This window comes from Phycodurus eques, chromosome 7, assembly GCF_024500275.1.
Source record: "Phycodurus eques isolate BA_2022a chromosome 7, UOR_Pequ_1.1, whole genome shotgun sequence".
In the NCBI taxonomy this organism is placed as follows: Eukaryota; Metazoa; Chordata; class Actinopteri; order Syngnathiformes; family Syngnathidae; genus Phycodurus; species Phycodurus eques.
Window position 1 is genome coordinate 2281709 of NC_084531.1, and position 19072 is coordinate 2300780.

General features: G+C 44.3%; 1 protein-coding gene across 8 annotated transcripts in view; it reads right to left on the reverse strand.

Moving 5' to 3' along the window:
• nf1a (neurofibromin 1a) overlaps nt 1–16060 on the reverse strand; it is a 155606-nt gene extending 139546 nt beyond the window's left edge. For all 8 annotated transcript variants that reach the window (XM_061682142.1, XM_061682138.1, XM_061682141.1 and 5 more), the window contains exon 1: nt 15790–16060. In XM_061682142.1, the coding sequence (XP_061538126.1) occupies nt 15790–15849 (60 nt within the window). In that variant the 5' untranslated portion in view covers nt 15850–16060. The remainder of the gene's footprint in view (nt 1–15789) is intronic.
• Between the last annotated feature and the right edge of the window lie 3012 nt (nt 16061–19072).

Here is a 19072-nt window from a genome sequence, read left to right on the forward strand (position 1 = left end):
TTGAACACCAAACCGCTCGCAAAAACGTTGGATTTGAAATAGACGTTTGACGTTGCTTCGCCAATTCAAGTACCTGCTCACTTCGTGGTTGCTTCATACCCACTCATCTCAGGAAAAATGGCTGAGTGACAACCCGGCTGCAACTTCTGCAAAGCCTAAACTTTGCGTCACCTAAGATGTTCAGGGGGCTTGAGGAATAAATAGCTTAAATTTATTTTGGGAGACATTCCTATGAGTTTCAGAACCACAATTGTGCTGTGATCGGGTCCATTTCATGGAGGATGACTTTGTAAAAACAGAATTAGTTTGTCCACTGTTCAGAAGCTCCCAACTTGACACACTATTATTGAGCTAACTAATTACAATACCTTATCAAATGGATGCACCACAGTGAGGAGCATCATTCTTGGCTAGAATTGGAACAGATAGACTGCAACATCATCAAACTCTCAAAATTCCCATTTATTTCTAACAAGTCTCAAGCACCATTACGGTTTCAAGAATCCAATAACCACCTTAACAGCTTGGTTGAAAGGTCTAGAAACTACAGAATCTCAATTAGCTCCCAGTATGCTCTCCCCAATCTGGCACAATCCAGATTTCGAAATTAACAACATATCCCTTTATTTTAGCACGTAAGAACAATGTGGAATTGACCACCTACAACAACAACTTAACTAATATGTTTATGAAATTTGATGAATTATTCCAAGAATTTCAAATAAGCGGAAACTTCCTTCAATACAATAAATTTAAAACAGCAATAAAAAAAATATTTAAAAAAAAAAAAGAATCCCAACACTTGTGACGATCCTCTCCTTGTGGTTGTCCCACCGGATGGGCCCAGCCTGCAGGAGCTATGCCCCTTTATCACTCACTATGCAGACACTCACACCATTCACTGTAAATATTTTTTCACTAATCACATCCAGGCACACATACATACTTTGAGGGCTGGTGCTGGGTTGGGGGGGGATGCGGGCGTCAGACCGGGATTCAGTACGTCAGTGCTGGTTCCCGGTCCAGACGAGTTGCTCATCTGCTCTGCCTGCACCCCAGATCTTTTAATGCATTTCACACACCCATCCCTGTTCATTTAATGAACTACATACACATATTTCTGGGGGCCGGTGGACTACCCTGGGTCCCTCTGTGTGAGTGATGTCCGATCCACTGGGCCGCTCTCGGGTGGGCTCCTGGGCCTGACCCTGCCTCTTGGCTGGGTGGGGTCCTAAGCCCCCACGATGAAGGCGCAGCAATTCTAGGTCACTTCCGAAGGCTATTGTGCATGCAAAACAGTGTCAATTCACTTGCATGTGTTTGCAGGTACTCACCTCTGTGACTAATTTGCTTGGTGTGGGGCCACTCACACAGTGCAATAAATAAATAATAATGTACTACATTTACTCCATTACATTTACTCAAGTAACATTTAGGATACATTTTAGTTTTCTAGTTTTGATGAGGCAAACTTTTTACTTTTACTCGAGTATTTATGTTAAGAAGAAAAGGTGCTTTTACTCTGTTACAGTTAGGGCTGGGCATCATTTGAATTTGAGCAATTCCGGTCACGATTTCGGTTCCTTATTTCGATTCCGGTTCCAAACGATTCTCGATTTTGATTCTTTTAGGAGGCTTGGTCAAAAAAGTTTTCATGGTTTATTTAAATAAAGTGTGTCCAAATTCTGAACATCAATTTTCTTAGCAGCCCGCAGCACAGACTAAAATGAACATTTGACTCAGGGTACTTTATAACCAGTATCAAACCTATGAACTAAAACGTAATGTGTCTGGAACTAACAAAATTGACTATTTATAAATGTTTCAGCTAAAAGTTAAATATAGCATTGTTAAAATTGCAATTTGGGACCGTTTTATCATGTCAAATGGTATATATGTGCAAGTTTTAACTTGAGTTCCTGTTTTAAGCTTGTAGCCTTTTATTTTGAAGGGCACGCCACCCTTTTCCGACTGAGGACCATGGTCTCAGATTTTGAGGTGCTGATTCTCATCCTAGCCGCTTAACACTCAGTTGTGAACTGCTCCAGTGAGAGTTGGAGCTCACGTCTTGATGAAGCCAACAGAACCACATCATCTGCAAAAAGCAGAGATGCAATACTGAGGCCACCAAACCGGACCCCCTCTACGCCTCGGCTGCGCCTTGAAATTCTGTCCATAAAGGTTATGAAAAGAATCTGTGACAAAGGGGCAGCCTTGGCGGAGTCCAACCCTCACCGGGAACGAGTCCGACTTACTGCCGGATATGCGGACAAAACTCTGACTCCGGTCGTACAGGGACCGAATCAGAATCATCTTTATTTACCAAGTATGTCCAAAACACACAAGGAATTTGTCTCCGGTAGTTGGAGCCGCTCTAGTACAACAGACAGTCAATTTACAGAACACTTTGGAGACATACAGACATTGACAGAAAACAATTGTGCAAAATGATGCAGAGTCCTGTAGCACTTAGAGCAGTTCGAATGACTAATATTGCAATAGTCCGGTGTAATGACCATTGTGCAAAGGGCGCTGAGACTTCAAGGAGTGTATGCAGTTTAAAGTGACGAGTAGTGCGATCATCTGAGACAATGATGGTTGTGCAAATGTTACAGAGACTCCTAAATCAGTGTGCAAATGGAGCAGATTCTACTCTGGCATGAGTGGCCAGTGTATGCAAATAGTCCAGCATGGCGAGACAACAATAGTGAGTGCACGAGTTATACATAATTGACCCCACAGAAATGTGACAACGATCTCAAGTCAAAAAATTGCCAGCATGTTGTAATGGAATTGTAGGTTAGGTGTTTAAGAAGTTGATCGCAAGAGGGAAGAAGCTGTTGGAATGTCTACTAGTTCTAGTTTGCGTTGATCGGTAGCGCCTACCTGAGGGAAGGAGCTGGAAGAGCTGGTGACCGGGGTGCAGACGGTCAGAGAGGATTTTGCACGCCCTTGTCTTAGTTCTGGCAGCGTGAAAGTCCTCAATGGTGGGTAGGGGGGTACCGACAATCCTTTCAGCAGTTTTGATTGTCCGTTGCAGTCGGAGTTTGTCCTTTTTTGTAGCAGCACCAAACCAGACTGTGATGGAAGAACACAGGACCGATTCGATGACCGCTGTGTAGAACTGTCTCAGCAGCTACGGTGGCAGGCCGTGCTTTCGCAGAAGCCGCAGGAAGTACATCCTATGCTGGGCCTTTTTGAGGACGGATTTGATGTTGGTCGCCCACTTCAGGTCCTGAGAGATTGTAATTCCCAGGAACTTTAAGATCTCGACGGTTGACACAAGGCAGCTGGACAACGTGAGGGGCAGCTGTGGCGAAGGATGTCTCCTGAAGTCCACGATCATCTCTACAGTCTTGAGCGTGTTCAGCTCCAGGTTGTGTCGGCCGCACCACAGCTCCAGCCGCTCCGCTTCCTGTCGATATGCAGACTCGTCACCGTCCCTGATGAGGCCGATGACAGTGGTGTCAACTGCAAACCTCAGGAGCTTGACAGTCGGGTTCGCTGAGGTGCAGTCGTTCGTGTAGAGAGAGAAGAGCAGCGGAGAGAGGACACAACCTTGGGGCGCCCCAGTGCTGATGCTGCGTGTGGATGAGGTGGCCTCGCCCAGCCTGACCTGCTGTGTCCTGCCCGTCAGAAAGCTGTAAATCCACTGGCAGATGGCAGGTGAGACGCTGAGCTGGAGAAGCTTGGTTGAAAGGAGTTCAGGGATGATGGTGTTGAACGCTGAGCTGAAGTCCACGAACAGGATCCTCACGTAGGTCCCTGCACTGTCGAGGTGTTCTAGGATGAAGTGCAGTCCCATGTTGACTGCATCATCCGCAGACCTGTTCGCTTGGTAGGCAAACTGCAGGGGGTCCAGCAGGGACCTGTGACACTCTTGAGGTGGTCCAGCACGAGACGTTCAAAGGACTTCATGACCACAGATGTCAAAGCGACAGGCCTGCAGTCATTCAGACCAGAGATTGCAGGTTTCTTGGGGACTGGAATGATGCTGGAGCGTTTGAAACAGGATGGAACTTCGCACATTTCTAAAGATCTGTTGAAGATCTGAGTGAAGACTGGAGCGAGCTGGTCCGTGCAGACTTTGAGGCAGGATGGGGACACATGGTCCGGGCCTGCCGCTTTGTTAATCTTCTGTTGTTTGAAGATGCGTCTCACATCCTGTTCATGGATGGTTAACGCAGAAGTCAGAGGTGTGGTTGTGGTCGCGGGTGCGGCCGGGTGGGTGTGTGGTGTGAAACTGTGCTTTTCAAATCTGCAGTAGAAAGTATTCAAGTCGTTGGCGAGTGTGCTATTGTTCTCAGCTTGGGGGGATCGTCGCTTGTAATTAGTCAGCGATTGGAATGCATGCCAGACTGATTTTGAGTCGTTCGCGCTAAACTGTTTTTCCAACTTTGCTGCATAGATCCTCTTTGCAATGTTAATTTCTTTAGTAAGCTGGTTTCTAGCTCGATTATACAGGGCCCTGTCCCCGCTCTGATATGCATCTTCCTTAGCTTGGCGAAGCTGCTTAAGTTTAGCAGTGAACCACGGCTTGTTGTTGTTGAATGTCCGAAATGATTTTGTTGGTACACAAACCTCTTCACAGAAACTGATATAGGATGTGACAGTGTCCGTATCATTGCACCGGACTATTGCAATATTAGTCGTTCGAACTGCTCTAAGTGCTAGAGGACTCTGCATCTTTTTGCACAATTGTTTTTTGTCAATGTCTTTATGTCCCCAAAGTGTTCTGTAAATTGACTGTTTGTTGTACTAGAGCGGCTCCAACTACCGGAGACAAATTCCTTGTGTGTTTTGGACATACTTGGCAAATAAAGATGATTCTGATTCTGATATTCATCCAGGCTGCCAGCTGAATTTTCAAAGACACTCCAGTCTGTGCAGTCTAAACAGCTTTGAAGTTCCATCTTGGCTTCATTTGTCCACTTTTTGACTGTTTTCACTGTAGGCTTCGCACATTTAAGTTCTTCCTTGTACGTCGGTATTAAGTGAATTAAGCAGTGATCAGACGAGCCCATGGCTGCATGAGGTATAGCACGGTATGTTTTTTACCGTAGTGTAGCAGTGGTCTAAAGTATTATTTTCCCTGGTAGGACAGTCGATGTGCTGCTTGTATTTAGGGAGTTCGTGGTTGAGTTTAGCTTTGTTAAAGGCCCTGAGAATAATGAGGGGTGAGTTCGGGTGTTTTTTTCCCCCCCAATTTCTTTGACTTGTTCGGCGAGCGTTAGCAGTGCGGCGTTCGTGATAGCTTGAGGCGGAATGTAGGCTGCAGCCAGGATGAACGATGCGAACTCACGTGGCGAGTAGAATGGTTTACAGTTTAAGAATAGCGACTCCAAATGCGGGCTGCAATGTGTGCTGAGCACCGTGACGTCCGTACACCATTTTTCATTGATATAGAGGCATATCCCGCCGCCCTTTGTTTCCCCGATGATTCCATGTCGCGGTCCGCTCGATGAATGTGGAAACCGGGAAGCATAACGGCGCCATCGGGTACAGTGTCGCAAAGCCAGGTCTCCGTGAAGCACATGGCCGCGGAACTTCCGAAGTCTTTACTGGTTTTTAACAGAAGATGAAGCTCGTCCATTTTGTTGGGTAGGGAGCGTACATTCGCGAGGTGGATCGACGGGAACGCCAATCTGTGTCGTCTCTTGCGGAGTTTCACCTGAATGCCGGCCCGTTTCCCTCTGTGCCGCCACTTCCGTCTCCATGTGCCGAAAACCGCGAACGCTGCTCCGGTGAGTAATTACAGTATTATGCTGTTTAACAAGTAGAAAACAATATCGTATAGGACAATTTCTTTGAGCTGAATTTGCCTTAATTTATTCAAAAAATTATTATAGAAAGGTTTTATTTACGTTTTAGAACTAGTGTTATTGTTCAGCAATATCTCGATTTGCACATTCATATTTTATTTCGTTATTTTTATTTGCTGTTCATCCTCTGATTTAAGTTACTCAGTACTTGAGTAGTTTTATCACTGAGTACTTTATGCTTAATTATTTGGAGGACTACTTTTTACTTGAGTCATAATATTCTAAAGTAACAGTACTCCAACTTGAGTACAATTTTTGGCTACTATACCCACCTCTGGCAATAATTCATAACTATGCGATCTTCCTGGGTATGCCCTCATTTGCACTCTATTTTTTAAGAGGTTTAGAATTTACAGGGAGTGACGTGTGACAATGCTCTGACACCGAGAGAGACTGCGAGATTTCCCAGACGAAATTTTGGCAGCTACACTTCAAAATCAGATTAGCAACCGAGACTTAATTTACTTAACATCTCTTGTTTTTTTCTCTTATTACAGGGGTTGATTATTATTGATTAATCTTTTAATCACAAGAGGAATACGCAATTAATCCGACAAACCTACTTCACAATGCTAAATAACTTGATTGCATATTATCAAAAAGTTCCTACAACAAAAGCTTAGCTACACTAATTTCAGGTACAATAATAAATCAGGAGATTTACCCACAAACCAACTTTCACGAAACAGAGAAAAAACACATTTGCCCAAGATTCAAATGGAAAACTTACTCAATCACCACAGGATATTAATGATATATTTTACAACTACTACAGTAGCTTACAGACCCTTTCCAAAAAATGAGAATATTATGAAAAGGTTTATTTATTTTCATAATTCCATTCAAAAAGTTAAACTTTCATAGATTATACATTCAGTGTCCAGAATTTAAACAATTTCAAGTTGTTTTTTTTAATTTTTTTAATAAACATAATTTGGGCTTCCAGGTCATATAACTCACGAAATCAGGAATAAAAAAAATGTGAATACTGTTAAGAAATCAGTCCAAATTTTTCAGGCCATAAATGCTTTAAACCGAGTGTCACACACTAATCATCCACTAAACGTAAAGCACCTGCACTGGTTTCCCCAGGTGTCATTGCTTCAGTTTTGTTCAATTGTCTTAGTTTGGGTTCAATCTGGGGAAGACTGCAGACTTGAGAACTGGCCAGAAGACCATCATTGATACCCTCCATAGGATAGGTAAGTGACAAAAGTTTACAGCTAAGGAGGCTGGCTGTTCACAGAGGGCTGTGTCGAAGCATATCAATGGTAAGTCTAGTTGAAAGGACAAAATGTGGCAGGAGAAGATGCACCAGCAAAAGAGATGACTGTGGGTTTTCAGCGGATTATCAAACAGAAGATTCAAGAAACTAGCAGAGATCCAGAAAGAGTGGAATGAGACAGTACTCACAGCTTCAAAAAACATATTTTGATTGATTTAATGTAACCCTAATTTCTTTTTTTTCTACAAAAACTGAAGTAAATGGTGATTTCTTCACAGTATTCAAATTTTTTTAAGTCCTGATTCCATGAGTTTTATGAGCTGGAAGCCCAAATTATATGAACATAAACAAATAAGTGGCGTCCCTCTGGATGGGTCCCCTGCTGGACGGGCTCGCTGACACTGCTCCCCCACCCGGGCGGGCTCACCCTTCCTTGATGTGCCAGCTCAGCAACTCCGTACACCAGTTGACTAAGATTCATGTGAAATGGTGTTCATTCACTAATACGTTCACTAGAAACACAATAGACTAATTACTTGTGCCGGGATCACTCATAACAAAACAGGTTATACTAACATATCAACTCACAGTTTCTTACAGGTGTTTTGACACTAAAAAAAAAAAAAAAAAAAAAAAAAAAAAAAAAAAGAATCCCACCGCACCACTCAACAGTAGCACTGCCTTGCTCATTTTCCCACATCCTGTCTTGCCCTTTTCTGTCCTCTCTTGTTCTCTTGGTTAGTTATTGCATGTCCTGACCAGGTGTCCCCCCCAAATCTACAAATGACTGTTGTAATGTTACTTGTGTTCAAATATCTAGACTGTCTCACGATTGTTCTGCTGTGGTTTTCAACCCTAGTCCCCTTGCCCACTCTGTGCCTGTCTGTGACCTAAACCCCTTTCTGTCTGGCTGAATTTTCAATAAACATCAGCATAATTACAAAATAAAAAAATAAGCAGAGGGAGTATTTCAAACACCCCTGTTGCACAGCAAAACTGTTCTAGCACAGATCCAACATTCTGCAAGGCCATGCAGCTGAACAGCACAGGTTAAAAATAAAATAAAAAATTTATTTTACAAAGCCACTCCAGCCACAATTCATTTGTACAGCCGGGTCCACTACCTCTGTCCTACATGCTTCCCCTCTTGTAATTGTACTATCTAGGGCTGTCCTATGTAGCGGACATGCCACGCAAAAGATGCCACCCGGCACCCCAGCCTTGCACTACCGCCGCTCCCCACCGAGGTAGACGATAGAGGCTGGCGAGACGCAACGTCACACGCAGACTCGAAACGAATCAATGCCATAAACCATCAAAACCAACACAGCCGCTAGTTAGCCATTACCGATCGCATGCTAAGGCATTGTGACTAAATTTCCCCATCATCTTGGGTCGTTTTCGAAACAATAAACATGGGCTTTCATAATAAGCACCGCTGTGTGCTTTTTGTGGGCTGATAAGCTTCCGTTATGCTCCGCTCCGCGCACAGCGCACCCTGGCGTCACCTCTTGCCTAGGCAACCGAACAACGCCGAGAGCTTGCCTCAATTCATGATAGTGAGAAAGAACCTTTTTTAATTTAAAGCCTCGGTTTCCGCTCTTTTTCAAAATGCCGACTCCGCGATCAGTCGTTAAAGCTTTATGCCTGGTATTTTTAACCAGTTTGGGAATTTACAACGTGAGACTAACGAGTTTCACCGCCGGAAACCGTCGTCACTGCTATAAAGCAACTGCTATTTCAAACAAGTTTGTAAACGTGCACAACACCACCTTCTGTCAAATTAAACTGACAACCACTTACAGTAACCACAGTTCATTAACAGATTTATTTTACAAAGTGGAGTTTATTAATTAATTGCTTGTCTGTTTTAATCACTCTGGGTTTTCATGTTTTTTGGAGAAAAAAAAGGAAAACTTGATTGGATTTAAATTTTTCCGAAAAATGTTTTTTTTTTTTTTTTTTAAACTTTTGGAATATTTTTTAAAATTATTATTTACTTTCATTATTAATTTTTCTCTTTTCCCCCCCACCCCTTGGACTTTTTAAATTTATTTTTTGGGGGAATATTTGGGGGAATTTTGGGGGGGAATATTTCTCTTTAAATTGCTTGTATTTTATGCCTCTTCACTTGGTCTAAAAGCCACACCAGTACTAGCCATACAAGCAATGAATTAATTCACAAGTCTAATCATAACTACACTTGACTTTTACCCAAAGTTAAATAAAACTTGTTAATCAGCTGAAGGCCTAAATTGCTTCACCAATTGAATTGACTCGCAGTGATAACCATCAAACACTGTCAAATCAAGTTGCTTAACTAAATAACTAACATTAATTTATTTACCCAAACAAAATAAATTAATCGGTTAAATTAGTTTCAAATTTAGTCAACAAGCTGATTCATCCACTTCACCAAGTGCCCTTCGCAACTATTTTAAATCACCAATTAAATTGGTCTACATGTCTCCAATTGAAACCGTACCCTTGCTCATCGAGCCACTAATCGATTACAAAAATCTTCAGCTGTGGGCGCAGGTGGAACAGGCATTACCACCACCGCCTCGGGAAATAGTCTTCAGTCCGGTGCCTGGGGTGGGACCACTCTGAGGATGGCGACCTGTCAGGCAGCACTCCAAGTAACGACACCCCCATTGACGACGCCACCTCGTCATCGCCGAACCGACTTCGAGAACTTAACACGTTTCTCTGGCATCTTGTCCAACCACCGCACGAAGAGCGCTACGGCCCCAATGTTACTGGTGGAATTAATTTGCATGACTGCCCAACAGATGACGTCATCCTGGCCTTGTTGGGCTGACAAATTGGCAATCTCTCAGGCACCGAACGCGCTGCTCCGCCGCAAACCAAAAAACACAACGACCAAAATAACATGTATCCGCAGCGCCCCCACCGGTGACGCGTGTAGCCTTAGTACCATCAAGACACGAACTCGGGAAGCCCAGTCCGGAATCCCCAGACGCTCAAAGCTTTTTGTAGGGGGCCTACTTATGGCTGCCGCCTCCCTCGGCACCTTGTTTATCTTAGGAACCTCCACTGTTAACGCCATCAGCTAACACACGGTTAAGAAACAAATTGGGGAACTCCAAACTGATATTCCTAATATCCGACGCAGCATGGAGAGAAAAACCGCTAACCTGCTGTCGGTGGTCCAAACGAATTATGCTCACACACTGATTGTTACCACATTGATGAATGACATGCTACGTGAAATCTCTTCGTCCATAGACCACTTAGCAATGGGTAGAATTCCTCCGTACTTGGTTCCCCTGAGCTTAATCAAAAGTATCCAGTCTAAAGCTCTAGCAAGCCCCATTAGGCCCTGTCCAAGCCCACTTGGCTTTTTCTCTCGGGAGTTCCACCGTCCTGTATGTCAACCCTGAGTTACGAGAAGTAGCCTTCCTTGTTACTCTTCCAATTATTCACTCCCGCAACATCGATCGCCTAAAAGACGTAATTAATGTTGGCACCTGGCAAAGTGACACATATGTCGGAATCAGTACTCCCGCGGTAGTTGCCTATCACGATAGTAACCATGATCTGTATCTGGCGCCAAATTTGCGCATATGCATCCACACCAAAGACATCCATTACCTGTGTCCCAGTAAGCCGTTCATCCGAGATGTAGCGGATGTGATTTTTGGCCTGAAGCCCATGAAGGATGGGTCGCGGTGGAGAGCAGAAGCTACACCTTGCTACCAGGTTACTACTACTCACGTGGAAATTGTTGGGTCCAAGTGCCTAGTCAACACACCAGCCCTAAGCACAACGTTGAGTTATGACCACCACGACGAGACTCGCCCTGCCAAATCAAACCATGTGGCTTGACGTCCCCAAAGATGCCATTGTGCATATTGAGGACGTCGCCCTCTCCCACCTGACAACCAAAAATTATGAGAGCGAAATTGAGATTTCTAATTTTTTCGGACAGTACAAATTGGAAGTTGATCCTGAGACGCTTACACAGATTCAGTTTGAAGGTGAATGTGGTGATTGACATCAGCCACATTGACAACACCTTACGCGCTATTAGCACTGAGACAGAACACCCGAGCTCCCGCTCATGCATTCCTGGTCCGCAGCAGATAACATCTTAATTGCCCTGGTCAGTCTCGGTTACTGCATGACCTTCATCGCCGACCTGCTCTACCGAAAGGTCTTCTGAACCAGTGCTCGGGTGCGCAACCTAAAATCTGATGGTGTGTGTGTGTTTGGGTTCGGAACAAAACCTCTGGAAAGTCTAGAACTTAAAGTTTCTAAAGTGTAGCCACCTTCCGATACGAGATTGATTAAAAAGCTGTAATTTAAAATTACGATAACCCGGAAGTGACGCAGACACCGCTTCCAACTCATCGTTTCCTTCTAAATTAAGCACAATTCTTATTTCGTCGATAATCGCTACACCTATATTGTACTGTCCTTCCTTCACAGGGTGTAGCACTGCTGCCATTTACAACACTATATTTAATGTGTCACTGTACTAGTCATATAATGATTTACTTTCCCCATCTTTATTACAGCTAATGTCCTGTCTTTTGTTGTCTTCGATTCCATATATTTTTTGATTATCTTTTCACAGTTCCTCCCCATTGGTTTTTGTGTCACTCCCCTTTAAAACTTTGTTCTGTCAGACTGAAATAAAAAAATATATATCCAGAGTACAAAGAACCACAGTGACAACTTAAAAATTCCACTGCGGCACAGTAAAACTGTTCCGGCATGAAAGGGATACAGACTCTCCTTTCGGTTTGATTTAACAGCCGAACAGGGGGGGGTAAAAGAGTGTGTGTGTGAATATTTTAAAAGAGACGTGCTCGCTCCCATTCACTTCAATGTAACCAGAGTGGCACGTACCGTGCAAATTTTGGCCGCAAGCTTTGGTTTTTGCATCCACAGGTAGCTTACAAATTATATTATATACTATATTAAATATAGTTAAGTATTATTGTAAAACAATATTTTATATTTTGCACTGCGGCAATTTTGTCTCTCGCAATCTTAAAACCCGGGAATGTATTTTTTGCATGTGTAAAAGTTTATGTGCATTTTAATTGACTCGTTGCCACATCAAATTTTGAACTGCAAAAAAACAGTTGCCAAACCGCACATACTTGCGCGACATTTCAGTCGGGTCACATCGCTCAGTGTGCGGTGCGGTGCGCCTTTAACGTCACCATTTCCAGTACAAGCAAAACTAGTCTTCTCAATATGGCAGAAAGAGAATAAATAGCCTTCATGAGCCAAGTGCGTTTTGTTGTTAATAAATTATACTAAAATGTTCAGTCAATCAAATCAATCAAATATGGTCTGGAGTAGGTCAGTCAAGTTCATCCATACTAGAGGGTGATATTCTTCAGGAATCCCACAGGGTCTTGTGGGAGTGAACTTCACTATCAATCACGTGATTGGGCAGGAGGAGGAGCGAAGGTTATCGGGAGTGAGAGGGAGGGGGAATTGTGAAGTCACCGAGAATTGACGAGAGTGAAAAACATGATGCAGTTGTATTTTATTTCAACTTTAATCAAATCAAGATTTGAACATTTCCCCTGAGCATCAAACTAAAGGATTGGGAGCGATTTCTGTGGGAGTGGGAGGGAGTGAGATTTTTTTTAGACTCACTCGGGATTTGGAGGGAGTGGGATCAAACTCTGTGGGAGTGAGCAGGAGTCAACATCCACTCCCATGTCAGCCTCTAATCCACACCAGACTTATTCATGTCTTCATGGCCCTTGCTTTGTGCACTGGTGCACACTGCACAGTCATGCTGAAACAGACAGGGGTCAGCCCCAAACTACTCCCACAAAGTTATCTTCAGAGTTCCTTTCAATGGAACTCAAAGACCAATACATTGTGCAATTTAAGGGCCATTCCTTGCCATTTTTTATTTGAGATAATAAATAAACAATAAAGCAAACAAACGAATAAATAAGAGGCAGTAAGTAGGATCGATTTCTGGCGAGGTTTGAAGTCTGCCAAGGCTGCCCTTTGTCTTTATGGACAGAATTTCTCTGTGCAACTGGGAAGTTGGTGGGTCCAGTTTAATGGCCTTGGTATTGCATCTTTTCTTTTTGCATACGAAGTGCTTCTGTTGGCTTCAGCAGGTCGTGTTCTTATACTCTCATGGAAGTGGTTTGCAATCAGATACAAATCTAAGACCATGGTCCTCAGCTTGAGTAGGGTGATGTTCCCTCTTCAGGTCTGGGATGAGATCCTATCTCTAAGTGTCTTAGGATACTCACAGAAGCGCTGGACAAAGTACACAGGGAGAAGGAAGTCTGGGCCTCTGTTTTTGGCTACTGTCCCCCAATCTGACACCGGTTAAGCAGAAGAACGCAGATAGACAAAGAGGGGGGGGGGGGAATAAAAAAAACTCCCAAAGCTGGACATTCATGCTTTTCTTTGGCCAGCCATTATCATGTACTGGTACAGTACAACCTCCCCCCCAACCTCAACAACAAAAACTTTGGACATCGAACCATCGTGCGTGACATCAGCAAGTCTCACAGGTATTTTCTTCAATAACGTGTCAAAATTAATGGTGAGCACTCAGAATATTTTTAATGCCTTACTAATATACAGGCAGCACGGTGGACGACTGGTTAGAGCGTCAGCCTCACAGTTCGGAGGACCCGGGTTCAATCCCGGGCCCCACCTGTGTGGAGTTTGCATGTTCTCCCCGTGCCTGCGTGGGTTTTCTCCGGGCACTCCGGTTTCCTCCCACATCCCAAAAACATGCATTAACTGGAGACTCTAAATTCCCCGTAGGTGTGAATTTGAGTGCGGATGGTTGTTTGTTTTTATGTGCCCTGCGATTGGCTGGCAACCAGTTCAGGGTGTACCCTCCCTCCTGCCCGTTGACAACTGGGATAGGCTCCAGCACGCCCGCGACCCTAGTGAGGAGAAGCAGCTCAGAAAATGGATGGATGGATGGATACTAATATACAGTGACTTACTTGTTCTAATTAAGATTGTTTAGAACTGTGATGCAAGTCAACTCGCCTTCAGCAAATTTCCCTCACATCATTAAACTCTAAATCTCCATCACACGTAGTAGTACAAGTTTGACTATTACATCCATCCATTTTCTACACCGCTTACCCTCATTGCTGGAGCCTATCCCAGCAAACTTCAGGCGAGAGGCGGGGTATACCCTGTCCGATGCCAGCCAATCACAGGCCACGTATAGACAAAGACAACCACTCAGACTCACTTTGATGCCTCATGACAATTTGGAGTTTTCAATTTACCCAAGAAGCTTGTTTTTAGATTGTGGAAGGAAACCGGAGTAGACTACCGGGAGAAAAGCACATGTGGAATATGCAAATTCCACACAGGAAGGCTGGAGCCCTGATTCAAGACCACACCCTCTGAAATGCGAGGCAGATGTCCAAACCAGTCAACCATTGTACCACTACTCTAGAACAGATTACTTTGATTCCATTACTACTATGGGAAAATTGGACCGATAAGATTCAACTTTGAGGTCCCAGTTATTCAAACATGGTAAAGTTTCTCCCAAAAAAACAGCAGCAGCTGTTTTACACACAAAACAATGTGTTTTGGTTGTGTTAAAGGGACAATTATGAATACAATGTATCCTACCACAATACTGTCATACCATTCGACTTTATGATGCGAGGCTTGTTGAAACACTGACAAAATATATTGACGATAACAACAACTCAAGAAACAAAAGATGATTGAACCGACGACTGGATTTGCTGAATAATTAGGGTAGCAATGGCCAAGAAGTAGTTGTAGCTCCAAAGCCACTTTAGACTAACAGCATTAATCCGTCTAAACCCAACTACAATCCGTAATCAGTGGGAGCTAACGCTGGGCGCCAAGACTCCTAAAACTAAAACAAACTGAAGTTTTTAATGACAGACAATAACACAAACTATTTGTCAGATATTCATTATAAAACCTCTTCATGGGTAATGCACACTAGTATCTACTACCTCCTGTACAAAGTCTGTTGTGTGACAATGGATTACCTTAGATATTTAGTTTTTACTTTGGGAAAATTAGGGATGTTCTCCACCACTTTTTTTATCCAGACCAATATCAGTACCAGTATTCACTCATTAGTTACTCACCAATAATGAGTGCCAATCATACTACTAGTACTTTTGATACATGCAATTTCAATTTACAAAACGACAGATAATTGTGAACAAACTGACGCATGTGTCAAACCGTCGCAGTGTAGCTCCAACTACTGGCGATGAAGACTTACTCTGTATTTACGTACCGCATGTAGCAGACAACAACAAAAAAATTAAATTAAGTCTGGGGTCAGTAAAACGCAAGTTTGCTACATTTTCTCTTCAGTAGTCATCTACACGTGAGAAATAAGTGTTCCAGTCCTGTCACATCTTTTTAGGCCTGCTAACTGCTAACCAAGCTACGTGACAAATTGGTTCACAGGGTCAGCTTCAGATCTTTCCATGAATTTAGATGTCGCCATTGGAGATTTTCGGGAGCTTGTTGCTGAAGATTGAGAAAGTCATGACAGCTGTGACAATATATAGAACTACTATAGCTACAAATGTCTCACAGTTTTGCAGTACGGCTAGACGGTTCACGTCACCAGTCAAAACACTTCTTGACGCTAAATCGCGGATTAATTTCCTCCACGTTAGACAAATTGTGCTGTTTGGCAACCTGATGAGCTAGTCTGTTTTATGCCATCCAGCCAATCGTGTAAATCCATCTTACCTGCTCATCAAATCTAGTAATCACGGCCTGGACCCATTCCACTGGTTTGTGAGCCGCCATGGCCGGGCGGAGAGACACCGCAGTGCTTGGGTTGCTAAATCACAGGTATGGGGCCGGCTCGGTCAACATCAACACTGCGTGGAAACCATCCCTGTATCGATGGGAGCGGACCAAAGGGGCGAGTATTTGGGCATTTCTGTAGAATTCACCATGCCACCGCCATTAAAAGACCACCGGAAGTCTTCTTCAGAGGAATTGATAGGAGGTGTTGGAGAACAGGATCAAGGTAATTTACAATAAAAAAATAAAATACTACATCCATGCATCGTCTTCAAAATAATACACTCGCCCAACTGTCTATATTATAATCTCTCACGAAGTAATTTGTGATAAAACAATATTTTGATTGCGTTTAGAAGTTTCAGAAAAGATAAGACACAGGTGGGCCCTTACCAGTTCCGGGAGATGGCATTGTGTTGTAGAAAGATTTTATCCTCGCAAATATGTATTTTGTCATCAGTACAGTAGTGAGTCAAGTACAAAATAAATATATATGAATACATTGTTTTACAAAACAAAGCAAAGTAAGTTTATATTCGTTTCAGTACATTTGTAATGACTGAAAAAAAATTAATTGTACATTAAGGTGTTTTATTTTGAAGTAGAATTTCGTGACTTCCACGAAAAACACCGCTGTAACGGCAACTTGCCTGAAGCGCATGCGTCAATTACGTGAAGGCCTTTCACAATGTTCCAAGTGAGAAAAACACAGTTGTAAATTCGAAAAAAATTAAGAAACAAAAATATTGCCAAGAAGAAAAACAAACATGTACTATGCATCAGTATTAATGACGTCACCTGACTCATAATTAAATAAACTAAGCTGAAATGTTTTGATGACGTCTTAAAACATTTAACAAAAAACACACAGGGAACTATGAACGACCTGCCATTGAGATCATTCCAACAATGAGAATATTAAACAAAAGCAAAACCAGATATTAGGTATATTATGCTATCAAAACATGTTCCGATAGTTTTGCTAATACTGACAACCTACAAAACATAATACATTATCGAATAATAATAACTGAAAAAAATAAACCTTACCTCTTTACCTTGATGTTTTTTCACATGAGACAGAGGCTTGTGCCTTTGATACGGGCAAAGGACATAACACATTCACCCTGAATCATTCTTGGAGCAGATATAAGGCCCTGAATGGGGAATATCTTCCTTCTCCAAATCAGTTGTATCGTCAATTTAATGCTTGATGGTTCACGTCCCTCCATGTTGCCGCTCTACATATTTTTTCTGGCTAAAAGTCCCCAAGATCTCAATAAACCAATCATCCATCCATCCATCCATCCATCCATTTCCTACCGCTTATCCGAGGTCGGGTCACGGGGGCAGTAGCTTTAGCAGGAACGCCCAGACTTCCCTCTCCCCAGCCACTTCATCCATCTCTTCCGGGGGGATCCTGAGGCGTTCCCAGGCCAGCCGAGAGACGTAGTCTCTCCAGCGTGTCCTGGGTCGTCCCCGGGGTCTCCTCCTGGTGGGATGTGCCCAGAACACCTCACCAGGCAGGCGTCCGGGAGACATCCGAATCAGATGCCCCACCCACCTCATCTGGCTCCTCTCGATGTGGAGGAGCAGCGGCTCTACTCTGAGATCCTCCCAGATGATCGAACTTCTCACCCTATCTCAAAGGGAGAGCCCGGACACCCTGCGCAGGAAACTCCTTTCGGCCGCTTGTATGCGGGATCTTGTTCTTTCGGTCACGACCCACAGTTCGTGACCATAGGTGAGGGTAGGAAGGTAGATCGACCGGTAAATCAAGAGCTTCGCCTTTCATCTTAGCTCCTTCTTTACCACAACGGACCGATGCAAAGTCCGCATAACTGCAGACGCTGCACCGATCCGCCTGTCGATCTCCCGTTCCATTCTTCCCTCACTTGTGAACAAGATCCCAAGATACTTGAACTCCTCCACTTGGGGCAGGATCTCATCCCTGACCCGGAGAGGGCACCCCACCCTTTTCCGACTGAGTTCCATGGTCTCAGATTTGGAGGTGCTGATTCTCATCCCAGCCGCTTCACACTCGGCTCTGAACCGCTCCAGTGAGAGTTGGAGATCACGGCTTGATGAAGCGAACAGAGCCACATTATCTGCAAAAAGCAGAGATTCAATTATGAATCTACGCCTCGGCTGCGCCTAGAAATTCTGTCCATAAAAGTTATGAACAGAATCGGTGACAAAGGGCAGCCTTGGCGGAGTCCAAGCCTCACCGGAAACGAGTCCGACTTACTGCCGGAAATGCGGACCAAGCTCTGACACCGGTCGTACAGGTACCGAACAGCCCATATCAGGGGGTTCGGTACCCCATACTCCCGAAGCACCCCCCACAGGACTCCCCAAGGGACATGGTCAGCCTTCTCCAAGTTCACAAAATACATCTGGACTGGTTGGGCGAACTCCCATGCACCCTCGAAGACTCTACCGAGGGTGTAGAGCTGGTCCACTGTTCCACGGCCAGGACGAAAACCACACTGCTCCTCCTGAATCTGAGATTCGACTTCCCGGCGGACCCTCCTCTCCAGCACCCCTGAATAGACCTTACCAGGGAGGCTGAGCAGTGTGATCCCCCTGTAGTTGGAACACACCCTCCGGTCCCCCTTCTTAAAAAGGGGGACCACTACCCCAGTCTGCCAATCCAGAGGCACTGTCCCAGATGTCCACGCGATGTGGCAGAGGCATGTCAACCAGGAAAGCCCCACAACATCCAGAGCCTTTAGGAACTCCGAGCGAATCTCATCACTCCCTTGCCACTCGCGTTGCCAACGAGGAGCTTTTTAACCACCTCGGTGACCTCAACCCCAGAGATAGGAGAGCCTGCCTCAGAGAACCCAGACTCTGTTTCCTCATGGGAAGGCGTGTCAGTGGAGTTGAGGAGGTCTTTGAAGTATTCTCCCGACCGACTCACAACGTCCCGAGTCGAGGTCAGCAGCGCCCCATCCCTACTATACACAGTGTTGGTGGTGCACTGCTTTCCTCTCCTGAGACGCCGGATGTTGGACCAGAATTTCCTCGAAACCGTCTGAAAGTCTTTTTCCATGGCCTCACCGAACTCCTCACATGCCGGAGTTTTTGCTTCAGCGACCACCAAATTTGCATTCCGCTTGGCCAGCCGGTACCCATCAGTTGCCTCAGGAGTCCCACAGGCCAAAAAGGCCCGATAGTACCTCCTTCTTTAGCTTGATGGCATCCCTCACCCTTGGTGTCC